The following is an 18327-nucleotide window of genomic DNA, read 5'->3' as shown; positions in this document are numbered from 1 at the left end:
TGATGCAAAGAGCTGACTCACTGGAAAAGACTCTGATGCTGGGAAAGATTTGAGGGCAGGAAGAGAGGGAGACAGAGGATGAGATGGTTGCATGGCATTAATGACTCAATGGACATGAATTTGAGCAAACTCTGGGAGATAGTGAAGGACAGGGAAGTCTAACATACTGCATGGGGTCGCAAAGAGTCAGACTCGACTTAGCGACTGAACAATTGTGATGTAACCCAAATATAAAATACACTAGGTAACTATTTGGGGAAATAATTATTTATTTTAAATATCTCAGAAGCTTTGTGTTAATGGATCCTCGCCCATCCCCCACCCCCAAATTTTTGGGAACATTGATCGTTTCGCAACCTCAAAGCATGCATAATGATATACAATTGAAGTTTACGCTGTTTTAATCATTCCCTTTCTACGTGCGTTTTTACATTAATTTAGATGACACCAAATCTGGGCTTCCCAGGTGGCTCAGCAGTCAAGAATCTGCCTGACAACGCATGAGCTCCAGGAGATGCAGGTTCGATCCCTGGGTTGGGAAGATCCCCAGGAGGAGGAAATGGCAACCCACTCCAAGATTCTCGCCAGGAGAATCCCATGGACAGAGGAGACTAGTGGGCTACAGCCCATGTGGTTGCAGAGTCGGACATGACTTAGCACACACACACACGGGGCTGGGCCCCACCCCTAGGACCTCCCCTTCATGCAGGGTGGAATCAGAGGCCTTGCATCTCCAGCAAGTTCCCCCGTGATATCTACGCTGCTTGTCTGAGGACTGCTGTCATACGTGAGACGTGCTGAGTCACCGTTAAGATGCCTGGGATGCCATGAACTGGATGCTCACCAGCCTGGGGAGCCCATGATGCACTCAGGCTGTTTCCAGACAGCTCACAGTCGTCACAACAGAGTAAAGACTAGGGCGGCACAGATCACTTCATATTCCTTTGTAATTCCTCTGCTTCTCCATCAAGTAGGTACCTGTGCTTGACATCCTAGTCCTCGGCCCTCTTTAAACATTTTTTTCCTCCTAGGTCATTCTTTCTTCCTGGCGTTCAGAGAAATGGTTAATCCTGAGAGAGGAAGCCGAGGACTGAGTTTTGTTAGTCCTGGCAAAAACTCTAAGACATTCCTAGGCACAGACTGGTCAAGGGCAACCAGGCCGCTGCTTCTGAGAGGAAACAGTGCTTACCGGTACAAAGCTAACCTTGTTTGAAAAAAAAGATGGACTCACAGGACAGAGGGAACAGGGCGGATGTGTGTCCCACCCTCCTCCCCTCCCCACAACAAATGTCAGTTGTAAATTCTTTCCAATTGCAACAAACAATTTTGAAAAAAATCTCAGAGCTTCTAGACTGTGTCCTGGATCTTGGCTCATTTGTCCTCAGCAACATCGCAACATTGAAAGGAAATAACTCATTGTTTTTCTTCCCTCTCCCACTCCCAACAATTAAATACCTGATCCAAAATAACGCTGCTCTCAAATACTCTGTCACGCCTATTTCGAAAATTTCAGGTTGCAAACTCATTTCTTTCTTTAAAAAAAAAAAAAATAGTATGATGAAGAGGTGAATTTTGACCTCCGGCTGGAAATAGGGCCAAAGCACAGGTCTGGGGTCAGGGCAACAGGGCCCAGGACAGGTGGTTCAGGGGCTGCTGACATGTGCTGACCCCGCCCAAGCCTCCCTGCCCTGCCAGGTGCTTCCAGACCCCCTTCTCAGCCTAGAAAACAAAGACCTGAGAGAAGCAAGAGCAGCCCTGCTCCACCTGTTTCATGCGCTAGTGAAATGTCAGCGGTTCTCACTGTGATGTGTCACCGTTTATTTTCCTCCCAAGGGGGCTTCGGGGGAGCCCCCCCACCCCAAGGCAGCTAGACCTTCTCCATCTCAATCTGCTGATGGTAGTGCCGAGCCTGCCGCTGGCCAACATTCAGCTTGTACACGGAGCTCTTGTGCTGACACCTTCGGTAGCCCCACACGGCCCCCATGCCTGCCAGGAACAGCAGCACGCACAGAACTGTGATGATCGTGGCAATGATGGGGCCTCTGCCGAGGCTGGGACACTTGCCCCCAGCGCAGGGCTCCAAGGTCGGGAGAAGCTCCTCGCTTGCACCTGCGCCAGGGACTTCCTGTCCCAGGAAGTCCTCTGACAGCAGGTACGGGAAGGTATCCTGGACGGCAGGGGCAGTGGTCTCCAGTGGGGTCTGGGTGGCCGGCACGATAGTTGAGGGAGTAGGGCCGGGTGTCTTCTGGACGGTGGTTGTCTCGGTCTCCAGGGTAGAGCTGGTGAGTTCATAGGGCAGGGTGGATGTGGGAGGCTTCTCTGTGGCATATCTCCAGGGAACGGTTGACTGGTTTCCCGTCAAGTCACCAGCCTCTTTGCTGGTACGCTCAGTTTCAGACACGTTCATGGGTCTGCGAGCCAAAGCTTCTCCATCTAGTGTCTGAGAGGGAAGAAGTGAAGTCACGTCCTCACTGGGCGTGAGGGTGGTGCTCCTGGACTGCTTCCTTTCCGCAAGGGCAGGCTGGCTGGGCGTAATCAGGATGCTTTCTTCCAGCCCTACTGATCCATCCCCTTTGTTCCCCTCTTCCTCGTCTTCCTCCTCTCCTGCCTCTGTCTGCCTCCAGGCCCCGTCAGTCACAGGGTAGCCATCCAACCAGGACTCGTCACTGCCGCTCACCATTGCGTCACCGGCCCTGCTGCCATTCCTGCCCACAGAGGGCCCCGGGGGGCCATCAGTGCTGTGGTAGATGACCCTGGTTTCCGGCTCCCCTGGGGCCAACGTGCTGCCCCAGCGGTGGTCTCCAGCAGGAAGGTGCTTTTTGGCGTCATCATCCATCTCCTTTTCCCACTCAGGCTTGTGGAAGGTCCCAGCAGGAGACCACAGCATGTCCTTCCCGCTGCCCTGGGATCCCGGAAGCTCTGTGGGGACAGGGCTCCCAGCGCCCAGCAGGCCTGTGGTTGGCACAAAGGCTGTATCCTGGGCTCTGTCTTCCCTTGCCATGGGCATAGAGACCAGACGGTCCTGCTTTGGAGCCTCCTCGGAGGGCTCTCCCTGACTCCTGTCCTCCTCTGCCTCTGTGCGGGAGTCCTCCATGAGCTCTCTGAATGACACGGATCTATCATCAGGAAAATTATCTTCATAGTCAATATGTACCTCTGCCTCATCTGGAAGGAGAGAGGGAAAAGCCTCATGAGGTCCAAGGCACAGAGCCAGCGTGGAACACGGGGAATAAAAAGCACAGGGGCTGGAACAAATGGAATGAAACTGTTATTCTTAGATGCTATGACTGTATCACAGATAAACCCAAAGAACCTACATACAAACTGTTACAATTAACAGATGAGTTTATCCAGGACGCTGGTTCTACAGGCAACATAAAACGCCAACTGTGTCTCTGTATACCAGCAATAAACAGAAAAAAAACTTAAAAGATAGTTTCCCATAGCATGCATGTGCTCAGTCTTTCAGTCCTGCCCCACTCTTTGCGACCCCATGGACTGTAGCCCACCAGGCTCCTCTGTCCAGGGAATTTTCCAGGCAAGAACATTTGAGTGGGTTGCCATTGTCTACTCCAGGGGATCATCTTCGGCATTAGCAGGCAGATTCTTTCCCACTGTGCCACCTGGGAAGCCCCAGATTATGTCATTGCATAACCCCCCCCCAATTCCTAGGAATAAGTCTAACAAAAGATGTGTAAGATTTGTACATGGAATGGTACAAAGTATTTCTGAGCAAAATTAAAAGATGACTTAAGTAGTGAAGGGCTATCCCACGTTAGTATAATGGAAGTTTAATTGTTAAGCTGTCAGTCTGCCCAAATTAATCATTTGAAAAGACCCTGGTGCTGGGAAAGAGTGAGGGCAGGAGGAGAAGGGGATGACAGAGGATGGGATGGTTGGATGGCATCACCGACTCAGTGGACATGGGTTTGGGTGGACTCCGGCAGTTGGTGATGGACAGGGAGGTCTGGCGTGCTGCGGTTCATGGGGTCGCAGAGTCGGACACGACTGAGCGACTGAGCAGAACTGAACAAAAATCTCAGACACTGACAAGCTGATGCTAAAATGTATGGAAATGCAAAGGGCCAAGAAGAGACAAGGGGAAAAGAAGAGAAATGCTGTAGAAGGTATGCTATGAGATTTTAAGATTTACTATAAAAGTGCAGCACTTCCAAAGACTGTGTTTGGTACTGGCACAAAGGTAGACAATCAAGTTACATTAACGTGACGAACTTCTGTTCGTCAAAAGCCACCATGAAGAGCGTTCAAGTGCATGCCACAGATTTGAAGATAACTGCAGCACGTATAACCTCTGGAGGGTTCCAGAGTTTATAAAGAACTCCTACAAATCAATAATAAATAGGCAGACAAACGGTAGATACATCGGCAAGATACTTGAATCAGCATATCACAGAAAAGGTACTGGGACTTCCCTGGTGGTCCAGAGGTTAAGACTCCAAATTTCCACTACAGGGGGCACTGGTTTGTTCCCTGGCTGGAGAACTAAGATCCCGCATGCCATGAAGCATGGGTTAAAAAAAAAAAAAAACCAAAAAACTAAATAGTCATTATACATGTGTGAAGATGTTTAACCTCATTAGTAACAGAGAAATGCGAATCACAGCTGGAGTGAGATTCCATTATCTAGCACCAGAATGGCTAAAATCAAACAGACTGACAGTCTCTAGTGTCAACAAGGATATGAAAGTGGAAAGTGAAAGTCACTGAGTCGTGTCTGACTCTTTGGGGGACCCTATGGACTAAACAGTCCATGAAATTCTCCAGGCCAGAATACTGGAGTGGGTAGCCTTTCCCTTCTCCAGGGGAATCTCCCCAACCGAGGGATCAAACCCAGGTCTCCTGCATTGCAGGCAGATTCTTTACCAGCTGAGCCACCAGGGAAGCCCAAGAATAGTGGAGTGGGTCCCTTCTCCAGCAGATCTGACACACAGAAGTTCTCCTCCTCAGTGTGTGTGCCCATGGGCACCAAAAGACATGCGCAGGCACGGTCATAGTAACCAGAAGCTGGATATACTGCAAATGGCCACCAACTGCAGAGACAGCACACATAGTGTGGCACACACAACGTGGACCCCCGCCGCCATGAGAGCCTACACAAGAGCACGATCTTCTGGGGGCACTGGCGGCATTCGACTTCTTGACCTGTGTGGTGGCTAAACTGCTGTATTTTTGGATCATTTATTAACCTGTTCTCTTATGATTTGGATGTATGGTTTTCCAAACTTTTAAATTGAATGAAAGATTCTTTAAATTATGTAGTCCTCTGCAATTTTCCACAGTTTCACATACAAGTCCATAAAATTCCATAATAATTTCATCTTTCATCCCCTCCCCCTATGTTGCTCACCCCATTCCCCTCTTCCCACTGGTAACCATTCATTTCCCATATCTGTGAGTTGGCTTTTTTTTTTTTGCTATGCTGCACGGCATATGAGAGCTTAGTTCTCCAACCAGGGATTGCACCTGTGTCCCTTGCAGTGGAAGTACACAGTCTTAACCACTGGACTGCCAAGGAAGTTCCAGTCAGCTTCTATTTTGTTTTATTCACTACTTCGTTTTGTTAGATTTCACATAAGTGATATAATTGTATGTTTAACTAAATATGTATCTTTTAAAACACTCATTTGCCCATTCATTTTACTTTTCCTTATTTGTTATGGTGATCCACGATTTTTTCTAAGATGTATTTATTTTTTGGTGATGGTGGGTCTTTGGCGCTGCACGAGGGCTTTCTGTAGTTGCAGAGAGCAGGGCCTACTCTGTAGCTGTGGTGCACAGGCTTTTCATTGTGGTGGCTTCTCTTGTTGCAGTACACGGGCTCCAGGCATGCAGGCTTCAGCAGTTGCAGTTACCGGGCTCTAGAGCAGAGGCACAGTAGTTGTGGTACAGGGGCTTAGTTGCTCCACAGCACGTGGGATCCTCCCAGGTCAGGGATCGAACCCGTGTCCCAGGCGCTGCAAGGTGGACTCTTAACCACTGGAGCACCAGGGAAGCTCCATCCGTGATCTTTGATGTTACGACTAGATGAAGGCTATTTTGCAGACCCTGAAACCCCCAGCAGGTGGAAGAAGTTAACTACATGAAGACCAGACTGTAGCCTGACATGAGCGGCCACAATTCTGAGAGCTGGCCTCAAAGAAATGGGGACCAGCCAACCCTGGAACTGAAGATTAACGGTACTTAAAACAGTCAAGAAGACTCAGAGCTGACTGTGCTGTTTCTGCACCTAGCTCCCTCCTTCGGCCTCCGTGCCTCCCAAACTCCCCTTTAAAAGCTCTTGCCCACTGGTTGTCTGGGGTGGGGGGAGGAGTCAGCCTTTGGACAACACCCTACCCCTAGTTGCCGGTCTCCAAAATAAAGCAAACTTTCCTTCCCACCAACCTTTTCTTTACTGGCTTTGGAGCTGCCAGCACCTTGACCCGCTTTAGATAACAGAGTTTGGTGCCCACGTGAGGCTGCACTCTCGCGATATCTGGCTCCCCGGGTTTTCCGCGAGCAGAGCTGCCGCCATGATGACGCTACGAGGTGGGTTCAAGGAGCCGCTGCTCCTGGTTCGCTGGCCCCGGGAGGGGGTTTGGGGGACGTTGCTAGCAGCTGCTGAAAGCCATTTGTTTCGCGGGTTCTCCCTGTTTTTCCCCGCTCGGCACTGAGTGTCATCAGCCAGGGCATTATTTGGTTCATGACAATAGCAAAGAATGGTAAACAACCTCAGAGTCTTAGTACTGGACATAATCAATCTCAGCTAAATTCCTTTTCCCATGTAACCCACCCTATGGGCTCAAGAAGTCAAAAGGAACCTGGAATATGGGCAGGAAAGGAGCCATGTTCTCCTTCACTCTCGCTTCTTATATAGGGAACACTGGCCTAGTGGATGATGTTAGAGCTGGGGGTTTGAGATGAGATGGTTGGATGGCATCATCGACTCAATGGACGTGAACTGGAGCAAACGCTGGGAGACTGTGAAGGACAGGGAAGCCTGACATGCTGCAGTCCATCGGGTCGCAAGGAGCGGGACACGACTTAGCACTGAACTACAACAATAAGCCCACTCCTGCCTGGTGGGCCTGCCTTGACTTGGACCCTTACGGTCACTCTGAGCTCTGTGTGTATCTATCTGTCCATCTGGAGATTCTGCCCTCAGAGCTCTCTGGGTCTAGAGCGTCCCTGGATAACAGCCGGGGGCTCAGAGCCAAGCTCTTCCTGTCTGCTTAGGCTGTCAGGTCAAGGTCTGGCTCAGAAACAGGCGCTCATTATGTCACCACCTCAGCCACACCAAAACCTCAAGTGAAGACACAGACAGTAACTGTTTACAAAGAATCTACTCATGACCAAGTATCCCAAGGCTGTTTTCCCCCTCCTGAATAACGGTAAAGTTTGTTACTGACTGAATGTCAACCCCAAATTACATTATGCCATCACGATGGGGAACACCAGCCCTTTGCCTGTCGAGGTGCTGTTTCTCTTGCCTCTCTCTGCTTTCCAGTCTGAGCTCTCCAGAGTCATCCAGCAACTGGGCCCCCTCCCCCACACTCTCCTGAAACCCGGCCTGCACAATGCCCAGCCTTCTGGTTTAGAAAAACGGGTCCAGGAAATGTAAACATCATGGGCTCTCTTGGGAAAAATCAAATCCCTCCCTATGTGTTTATAATTAACTGTTACTTTAGGAAAACAGAAGACAACAGATCAATAGGAATCAGAGGTAAAAAGGGGCACCCGGGCTGTGCCTTTATCCAGGGCAGGAGTGTACAAGCCGGAGCTCAGAACGCTGGGCTCTCCAAGTGCTGCCACTTTTCATGCTTTTTCATGTTGTTGCGTTTCTGGAAGCCCACACATGCCTTCTTTTTTCCCCTCTGGTCTTGGCTACACAGCCTTTAAAAATAGTAATTTTGAAAAAAGGCAACCAGACAAGCCAGAAATAACCACTGGTTCAATGAACTTCTGAACAAATATGGCAACATCAACAAGGCAATTCTAAATTCAGTTCAGTCTCTGGCTTTTATTCCATGAAGGAAGTCTAGAAGATGGAGAAAAACAGAAATTGAAGTTAATTTAAGAAAACAAAAGAAGGGCTTCAGAAATGAGAGAAAGTAGCAAAGAAACTTGGTGAGAGAACAGCTCGTTTGCAAAGCAAGCCCTGCTCTGCCCTCACGCTTTGAGAGGCCCCAGAGAAGCACATGGACATGACACAGATGCCGGAATGAGACATGCCCGGTTTTACATCTTGGCTCTGCTTCTTTCTGGCTGGCTGACATAGGAAGTTACCGAGGCTCTCTGTCCCATCTGTCAGTTGGAGGTGGCTGTTTCTACTCAGACTTGTGAAGATGAGCTAGGATAAAGCATATAAAACTCCTCTATCAGAAAGAAGCATGAGGAGGCTTGGGGAAGATGGAGATATTTTGTAATTTGGTTCTGCGGGTGGTTTCCCTTATTTAGCTAGGCTGGGTCTTAGTTGCAGCATGTGGGTTTTTTTTGTGGGGTTTTTTTGTTTGTTTTTGACTGCACCAGATCTTAGTTGCAGCATGTGAGATCTACTTCCCTGACCACGGATCAAACCCAGACCCCTTGCCTTGGGAGTGTGGTACCTTAGCCACTGAACCACCAGGACTTTTATGTTTTAAATGGGTACCATTTCTTGTATGCAAATTAAGCCTCAAGAGAGTTGTCAAAAAACAGAACAAAAACAAGACGACTCCCAAGACAGAGATAACATGGGACAGGTTTGGCATGGTTTATGACAGCTCTTTTCTCAGTGCCCAACGGGGGAACAAGTCTTGTTGCCACACCTGCAGCGGACCCAGGAAGGGAGCGAGAACCTCAGTCTATCTGTTGTTGGACTCAGAGGTGGTGGGGCTGGCAGACTGAGGTCAAGCTTGGGGTCGCTCACTTTCCTGATACCACAGACCAGAAAGAACAAACAGAACCATGGAGCTTGGGGTGGAAGATCTCAAAGGCTTTTCAGAGCCTGTCCTAGCAGATACCCTTTGTCAGGGCAAGTTTTAGAGAAGTGAAGTGAAATGTTAGTCACTCAGTCGCGTTGCCCTCTTTGTGACCCCATGGACTATATGTAGCCTGCTGGGCTCCTCTGTCCATAGGCTTCTCCAGGCAAGAATACTGGAGTGGGTTGCCATTCCCTTCTCCAGGGGATCTGCCCGATCCAGAGATTGAACCTGAGTCTTCTGCATTGCAGGCAGATTTTTTACTGTCTGAGTCACCAGGGAAGCCACCTTTAAAGGAGAAACATGGGGTAAATCAGAGAGCAAGGATCTATGAGTCTCTCCCATCCTGGGGTGTCTATCCTGTGCTACTCTGCAGAGGCCACGGGACCACAGGGTACTGAGTCAGGGGACAGCAGGAACCACCAGGGAAACCATAGGGCAGCAGTGTCAGAGGCAACAAGTGGCCAGGACAGCGAGTGGGGAGCAGTCAGTGTGCCCTGGAAACTGCACGTGGCCCTGTGATCATGTGGCCAGGGGCAGCCACTTGGAGCGGTGGGAGGTCAGAGGCTGCCCCTAGAGATGGATATGGCCTTGAAGACTGTATGGGCCTTGGTATAATAAAAAGCCCAAGGGAAACCCAACATAACACGGAAATCTGCACACACAGGTAGAGTGCAAAGCACCAGGACTTTCCTATGATGAGGGCAACAACCAACTATAGTCAGACACTGAGCATGTAGCACTGAGAACACTGGGCTTCCCTGGTGGCTCAGTGGGAAAGCATCCGCCTTCAGTGCAGGAGTCCCGGGTTCGATCCCTGGGTTGGGAAGATCCCCTGGAGAAGGGAATGGCAACCCAGCCCAGTCTTCTTGCCTGCAGAATTCCATGGACAGAGGAGCCTGGTGGGCTACAGTTCCTGGGGTCACAAAGAGTCAGACATGATTGAGCAACTAACAGAACATTAGAGAGGTATGACGGATGTTTTGTGCTGCCCAACTGGGACCATAAACCAAGAACAAGATGTGTGGATTTAGACAGAAGGGAAAACAAAATGACCAGACCCAACCCTGGACTCTAGGACCCAAAACTAGAGAAATACCAACACAGCAAAGGGAAAGAATGGCAGTTAAGCCCCCACCCTTCAGGTTGACGGTCAAGGCTGAAGTCCCTGTGCTTTGGTGAGAGACCTCACCATCACCACTTGAGGCTGGACCTTAATGTCACAGTGAATGGACAACCTGGGTGGCTGGTGTGTGGCTGAGGCGCCCTCCTGCACCAGCCACTGTCTGACCCCTCTGGGTGGATGGGCCCCTCTGCATTCACGCCTGCTCACCATTTAGTTCAGTTCAGTCACTCAGTCATGTCCGACTCTTTGTGACTACATGGACCGCAGCACGCCAGGCTTCCCTGACCATCACCAACTCCCGGAGCTTGCTCAGACTCATGTCCATCGAGTCAGTGACCACCATTACAAAGTTTAAATTTCATCATGCCCATTCAGGCAGTCCCCACGTTACTAATGGATTAAAAAAAATGTTTTTCAAACGTCTGCTCTACTGAACTGATGCTTTAATAAGCAACAGCTGCCCTTCCTCTAGAGCACTGCCCTGGGAGGAATGGGAGCCTTAATTACAAGCCACCTGATGCCTGCAGTTCAGGAGACCCAGGTTCGATTCCCTGGGTTGGGAAGATCCCTGGAGAAAGGAATGGCAACCCACTCCAGTATTCTTGCCTGGAGAATTCCATGGGCAGAGGAGCCTGGTGGGCTACAGTCCATGGGGTAGCACAGAGTTGGACACGACTGAGTGAGTAGCACTTTCGTTTTGCCCTCCATGGACAGCAGCCTGCAGCCAATGACAGGCTAGAACAGAGGAACTCAAGCCAGTCCCCTTGCTTCCAAGTAGGACCAACCCTGTGGTGCAATTCATGCTCCCTAGCTCCCCAAAGGATCAGGCAAAGCAAGAATCCACCTGAGACTGCATCCTTAACTCCTCCCCTCTCACCTTCCCTGCCTCCCTCACTCTCCTTCAACAAGCTATCTACGTGTGAATAGGCTCTGCTTTTAGAGAATCTAACTCAAGTCTTCAACTTGCCCAAACAATGACAAATTTGAGTGAAACAGTCTTCATAGTAGCCTGGAGCCTCCAAGCCCCTAGAATCTCTGAGACCAAAGTCATCTGAGCTCCAAGTTCTTTTAACACTTGACCTCCAAGGTTCCCCAGCCTTGAGGCTCTCTGGATCTGGAGAGGTTGTGAGGGGAATAAAGGGCAGGAACTTATGGAGCAGGTTCTGCCAGAGGGCTTGGAGCGGGCTCCAGCGTCTCACAGGGGCAGAAGGAAATGCTCTGTGGTGGGGGCTCTGACGTGTAGGGAGGGGTAATGGCTGAGCCCAGGGCAGAGGTGACACGTGCTCCCTGGGGAGGTGAGATAGCAGGGCCACAGGTCTGGAGGGCCTGGGAGCCACACGTTAGCAAGTCACCAGCTGATTGCCCATGGGGTCTCCCTTGAGTCATAAAGCCACACGGGCCGTGCCTTTCTGGAAGGATCAGCGGCTGTCTCCAGAATCTGAGATGCCTGCTGGCGGTGACTAATTTCTCACCCAAGTATTAGACAGCTAGAGTCACTGCCTGCTTTTGACTGTCGTACAGGGGGCTAGAGTCAATAATGCACAGGGATACAAGGCCAGCATCACACAGATCTTTACATCCTTCAGTGAGGGGGTCTAATACTCTCTTCCATCATCACAACAGTGAAAGGGAAAGAAGGACCCTTCATGTTGCTGTTCAGTCGCTCAGTCGTGTCTGATTCTTTGCAACCCCATGGACTGCAGCACACCAGGCTTCCCTGTCCTTCACCATCTCCCGGAGTTTGCTCAAACTCACGTCCATTGAGTCAGTGATGCCATCCAGCCATCTCATTCTCTGTTGCCCAGTTCTCTTCCTGCCCTCAATCTTTCCCAGCCTCAGGGTCTTTTCCAATGAGTCGGCTCTTCGGAACAGGTGGCCCAAGGATTGGAGCTTCACTGGGCTGCAGTGGGCTCAGCGCATATCACAGGTCCTGTTCTGAGTGAGGTACTTCCCATCTTAGAATAAGAGCAGCAAGCAGGCAGACCAAACAAATCCACCTGGCCTCCTCGCTGGGTGCCCGACACTCCCCCAGCTGCCCTTTGCGCCCCACCCCACCCACATCCTCCTGGTGAACAGCAGTAGTTCTCTCTTCCTCCCTCCAGCTTCTTCCTGTGTTCACTGCAGTGCTGCCGAGACACATTCCAGGCCTCAGATACACGCTGAAAACACGAGGCTTCCAGAATCTTCTTATACTTTGAAACCAAGGTACGCTGTTTAGCTTCCATGGCCTGGATCTGTACACCCTTTGAGCACTTCTTCCACCTGGGACCATACACTTCCTTTAAAATTTCACCTTCTATGAAACCTCGTTTTCCAGCTTTCCCTTTTACCTCATCATCTATGGCTTTTCTCTCTCTTCCAGCAACTCAGTTTACTAGTTACCTTTCGGGTTGGGACAATTTTGCTCAATCTTGATTACACAGTAGCTCGGACCCTGCCAGATGAAGGGAGGGGGAGACAGTGAATGAATGAATGGCCGGTCAGTCGTACAAAGCATGTTGTTGTTCAAGCTCAGACACATCCAACTCCAAAATCCGGTTTGGTCCACCCTCCCCAAGACGACTCCTCTCCAATTTGAAAAAGTGCCTTAATCAAAAAACTTCATTGGAAAAATGAACATGTAAAGGTGGAGTCGAATGCCTGGTGACAGTGTTCTTGTAACACACTCTTACAATGACACAGATACAGAAAATCGTAACGGTCTGTGTGTAGAAATCAAAATTCCTTACCAGCAACTGAAAGCTCCAACAACTCTGTTCTGTGGTGAGAAAATAAACACCGTTTCAGACACACAAGACCTGCATTTAGTGCTCATTCTGCTGGGGCCAGTAAACAGCCCGTTTGAGTGGTGGGTGTGGCTCGTGGGATGATGCAGCGTCAGAAATGCAGCCAGCTTACTCACACTCCGGGGTGAGCTCGGGTCTGCTTTGACAACAAATAGGAAGTAGGTCTTCAGCCTGATTTTTTTCAGACAGGTGAACCCATTAGGACTGGTGGAGCTCCTGCCTGCCACAAGACACCAGCAACAGAGGAAAGTGCTGGGAAGTGGCTCAAACTGTGTTTCAAGGACTTGTAGTCTGTCACTTTGTTACAAGTATGTGACAAGCAAGTAGGAAGGTTTTAAAAGTTTTTGTAACAATTTGATGGGGAATTTTATGTCTATTTTTATTTATATCTGGAATATCTTTGCTTTAGCTTTATGCTAATTCATTTTGATTGCACTTTACCAAAAACTGTCAGTCTATAATAACTAAAAAACAAAAATTTGTTTAAAAATTGCACACAGAAAAAAAAATTTAAAGTTGCACACAGAGTTTGAGACAACAACAGCAAAATCTCAGTATTCATCAAAAGACACTCCAAGGGGAAAAACATAAGCCATAGAGTAAGAAAAGTTTAACACATCAATTTTTACGTAAAGAAGAAATCCTACACTATATGTGTGTGTGTTAGTCCCTCACCCATGTCCAACTCTTGGAGTCGGACTGGTGTAACCTGCCAGGCTCCTCTGTCCATGGGATTCTCCAGACAAGAATACTGGAGAGGGTTGCGATGCCCTATTCCAGGGGATCTTCCCTACCCAGGGATTGAACCTGGGGGCTCCTGCATTGTAGGCAGATTCTTTACCATCTGAGCCATCAGATTTAAGTCAATCAGAGAAATGGGCAAACATGTTGGCCAGAAGTTCTACTGAGGAAGCACTGATCATGCTCCATTAGCACGCGATAAGTGCTTGGGTAGAGATTGGATCTGACAGAGCAGTCACCAGCTTAGCAGAAAGGTAGAAAGTCTCACGATCCTGAAGCTTGGTGAAGGTGCTGAAGCAGAACTCTTCTGCACAGCTGATGGGAGAGGAAAATGGTCAAAGCCCTTTAGAAAACTCTCTGGCAGCGTCCACAGAAGCTGGACACCCACCTATCCCGTGGGCAGCGACGCCTCTCCCAAAAGCCAACAGAAAGGTGTTCAGGTGTGAAATGAATGATGTAGACGGGAAAGGTCATGGCAGCATAAGCTTGTGACGATCAGAACGTGAGAACAAAGCAAATGACCACCAGTAGAAGCCATGGGCAGTGAACTGCAATGAACACAACAAACCACAGCTCAGGCCACAACCCGGGTGAAGCTCAGACAGGACAGCACCCTAGTCTCATCACGGTTCTACCACCTGATCTGCTGGGCATCCTGGGGACAAACTGCCCTATAGATTCAGTAGCATCATGGTGCTGGAGTCCTCCCCCTCTATAGAGCCAACTTCCTCTTGGCACTCAGATGTCATGGGGCATCAGGAAGGTGGCCCTGAAGGAGTCCTGGGGAGAGAGGAGACCTGTGAGGTCAGGGAGCAGTACAGAGTCGGCATGAGGTCCATGGTGTAGGAGTCACAGGAGCGAGAGAAATTTAATTCGCTGGGAGAATTCCCAAGGGGCTGGGCAGGGGTGGGATGCAGAAGACTCACCCCCCGCCCCAGGTAAATGCCGATGAGGGAATGGGGAACATCTCGGGGAGTCAGATCAGGTTTCGGGAGCTCTGCCCACCAGGAGTCTTTTTAGCCTCAGCAATAATTTCATTCAGGATTCCCTGATGGCTCAGTGGTAAAGAATCTGCCTGCCAACGCAAGAGACTTGAGTTCGATCCCTGGGTTGGGAAGATCCCCTGGAGGAGGAAATGGCAACCCCCTCCAGTGTTCTTGCCTGGAGAATGGACACTGGAGCCTGGTGGGATACAGTCCATGGGGTCGCAAGAGTTGGACACGACTTCGCTACTAAACCACCACCACCATATAATTTCAATCAGACACAAGGGGCAGCGTAGTGGCTGGAGTAAGGCAGCAGGGGAGCCATCCACACAGCGGCCATGGAGTTGCTTTCCTGCTTACCTTTCCCGCAGGCCTGGACCAGCCCGTACCACTCCCCGCAGCTGTTGCACAACAAGGTGAAGGCCGTTTCGCGTTGGCCAGTCACGTGGCCCGGGGCGCACATGTACAGCAACTCGTCCCCCATCTCCAAGCCGGTGCGGCCCTGCAGGATGGTGTGCGGGAACAACGGCGGGTCTCCACACGGCTTCTCTGCGGACAAGGAAGCACAGCAAGTTTCCCCAAACTCTGCAGAACTTTTTCAGTCTGAGAGAAATCAAAGACTGAAAATGCGACCCCCTCTTCCTCACGGCTGCTGCCTGCACCCTAAACGGAGATCGCCTTCACCCCCGCACCCCCCACACCTGGTAGAGTGCCTGGCACAGATGAAGCACTCAATACTTGTCGACTGAATTGTGTGTGCTCCAATATAGCTTTGTATTTTTAAATTGCCAGGCAACAGGACCAGAGGCAGTGCTCAGCAACAAGTTCCTTTTTGCCTTATTTACATAAATGGTAGATGCTCTTTGACAAATACTGAACTGTTACAGACTATACAATAGATGTTGCCTCTCCCCAACCTTGACCCTGATGATAACTTTGCTACCGGTTTGGTTTTTACAATAAGTGCAGATACAAATATAAAGGGTTTCCCAGGGAGCACTAGCAGTAAAGAACCCTTCTGCCAATGCAGGAGACTAAGGGAAGCAGATTCAATCCCTGGGTTGGGAAGATCTCCTGGAGGAGGAAATGGCAACCCACTCCAGTATTCTTGCCTGGAAAATCCCATGGACAGAGGAGCCTGGCAGGCTGAAGTCCATGGGGTCACAAAGACTCAGACATGACTTAGCGACTCAACATTTATATTACGGCACACACAAAGACTTCCCTGGTGGCTCAGACGGTAAAGCGTCTGTCTACAATGCAGGAGACCTGGGTTCAATCCCTGGGTCGGGAAGATCCTCTGGAGAAGGAAATGGCAACCCACTCCAGTACTCTTGCCCGGAAAATCCCATGTACGGAAGAGCCTGGTGGGCTACAGTCCATGGGGTCACAAAGAGTCAGACACAACTGAGTGACTTCACTTCACTTAGGTTCACAGCAAAATGTGGTGATACGCACACGAAGTCGTGTGCCACGGACTTCAGAGTCGCGTGTCACCACCTTCTGGTTTGCGAGCCACTGGGAAGGTACAGAGATTTTCCATGTGCTTGTCTCCACCAGGCACAGCATACCACAGTGGTATGTTCATTACAATTGATGAGCGTACAGTGACATGTCATTATCACACACAGTCCGCGGTTACCTGTGGGTTCACTTTTGGTGTTCCACATTCTACGGGTTTTGAGAAATGTGTAATTACATATATCCAGCATTGCAGTATTAAACAAAATAGTTCACTGCTCTAAAAGTCCTCTGGGCTTCATCTGTTTGTTGCTCCTAACTCTGGGAAACCATCAGTCCTTTTAGTGTTCCCTTAGTTTTGCTTTCTCTAGAATGTCATTTAGTTGGAATCATATAGTAGGTAGCCTCTTGAGACTGGCTTCTTTCATTTCAAAATATGCATTTAAGTTTCTTTCATGTCTTTTCATGGCTTGATAGCTCACTTCTAATAATTTATTCTTACTTACTCATTTATTTGGCTGTGCCAGTCTTAGTTGTGGCAGGTGGGATCTAGTTCCCTGACCAGGGATCGAACCTGGGCCCCTGCATGGGGAGCACAGAATCTTAACCACTGGAACACTAGGGAGGTCCCCTCATTTCTTCTGAGCGCTGAATGATAGTCCATTGTCTGGCAGTGCCACGGTTTATTTATCCTTTCACCTACCGAAGAGACATCATGGTTCTTTCCAAGTTTTAACAATTATGAAAACTGTCAAAATTATGAAATTGTCAAATTATGAAAATTGTCAAAAATGCTATAAACATTCATGTACAGTTTTTCGTGTGAACTTAAGTTTTCAGCTGGGCTTTCCTCGTGGCTCAGCAGTAGAGAATCCACCTGCAATGCAGGAGACAGGGGAGACGTGGGTTCTCTCCGTGAGTTGGGCAGATCTCCTGGAGAAGGAAATGGCAGTCCACCCAAGTATTCTCGCCTGGAGAATCCCATGGACAGAGGAGCCTGGTGGGCTACAATCCATGGGGTCACAAAGAGAGTCAGACATGACTGAGGAACTAAACCACCACGTTTTCAGCTAATTTGGGTAAATATCGAGGACTGTGACTGCCGGGTCTCATGGTAAAAGATGCTTAGCTTGGTGAGAACCTGCCAGACTGTCTTCCAAAGTGGATGTGGCAGTTTGCTTTCCCATCAGCAGGAATGAGAGTTCTCATTGCTCCACATCCTCGCCGGTGTCTGGTGTCATCAGTGTTCTGAATTTTGGCCATTCTACTAGATGTGTAGTTGTATCTCGTTGTTTTAATTTGCCTTTTCCTGATGACGTACGACATGGAGAAATTTTTCATATGCTTGCTTGCCATCTGTATATCTTCTTTAGTGAGCTATCTGTCTGGGTCCTTTGTGTATTTTTTCATACTTATTTTTTATTTATCTGGCGGCACTGGGTTTGAGTTGCGGCATGTGGGATCCAGTTCCCTGACCAGGGATTGAACTCACGCCTCCTGCATTCGGAGCACAGAGTCTTAATCATTGGACCATCAGGGAAAGGCCTTTTGTGTATTTTGGAATTGAGTTGTTTATTTTCTTAATATTGAATTTCAAGAGTTCTTTGTATATTTTAGAGCTTCCCAGGTAGCTCAGCTGGTAAAGAATCTGCCTGCAACGCGGGAAACCTGGGTTCGATCCCTGGGTTGGGAAGATCCCCTGGAGAAGGGGAACAGCTACCCACTCCAGCATTCTGGCCTGGAGAATTCCAAGGACTGTATAGTCTATGGGGTCACAAAGAGTCAGACACGACTGAACGACTTTCACTTCACTTTGTATATTTTGCATGACAGTCTTTAGTAGATATGTCTTTTGCAAATAACTTCTGCAGTCTGTGGCTTGTCTTTTCATTCTCTTGATAGTCTTTTGGAAAGCATAAGTTTTTAATTTTAAGGGAGTCCAGCTTATCAATTATTTCTTTCATGGATTGTACCATTGGTGTTGTCTTGAAAAAGCTATCACCATACACATGGTCTCTAGGTTTTCACCTGTACTATCTTCTAAGAGTTTTGTAGTTTTGCATTTTACAGTTAGGCCCATGATCCACTTTGAGTTAAACTTTGTGAAGGGTGTAAGGTCTGGGTCCAGAGTCTTTTCTTTTGCATGTGGAATCTCAGTTGTCCCAGCATCTATATTTAAAAGACTATTTTTGCTCCATTGTTTAGCTTTTGCTCCTTTGTCAAAGATCAGTCAACTACATTTATGTGGGTCTATTTCTGGGCTACTGGTT

At 49.0% G+C, this 18327-nt stretch overlaps 1 protein-coding gene across 1 annotated transcript in view; it reads right to left on the bottom strand.

Annotated features, from left to right (window-relative positions):
• Positions 1 to 1282: 1282 nt before the first annotated feature.
• SUSD5 (sushi domain containing 5) overlaps positions 1283 to 18327 on the bottom strand; it is a 40484-nt gene continuing 23439 nt past the window's right edge. The window contains exons 4-5 of the mRNA XM_055414733.2: positions 14957 to 15145; positions 1283 to 3165 (exon numbers count right to left, since the gene is read on the bottom strand). Coding sequence (XP_055270708.2) covers positions 1868 to 3165; positions 14957 to 15145 — 1487 coding nt within the window. The 3' untranslated portion in view covers positions 1283 to 1867. The remainder of the gene's footprint in view (positions 3166 to 14956; positions 15146 to 18327) is intronic.

Source organism: Moschus berezovskii, chromosome 24, assembly GCF_049115385.1.
Source record: "Moschus berezovskii isolate FMDL1 chromosome 24, NW_MosBer_1.0, whole genome shotgun sequence".
Taxonomy (NCBI): domain Eukaryota; kingdom Metazoa; phylum Chordata; class Mammalia; order Artiodactyla; family Moschidae; genus Moschus; species Moschus berezovskii.
Note: the sequence above shows the minus strand (reverse complement) of the source record. Positions and strands in the feature narration are given on the sequence as shown.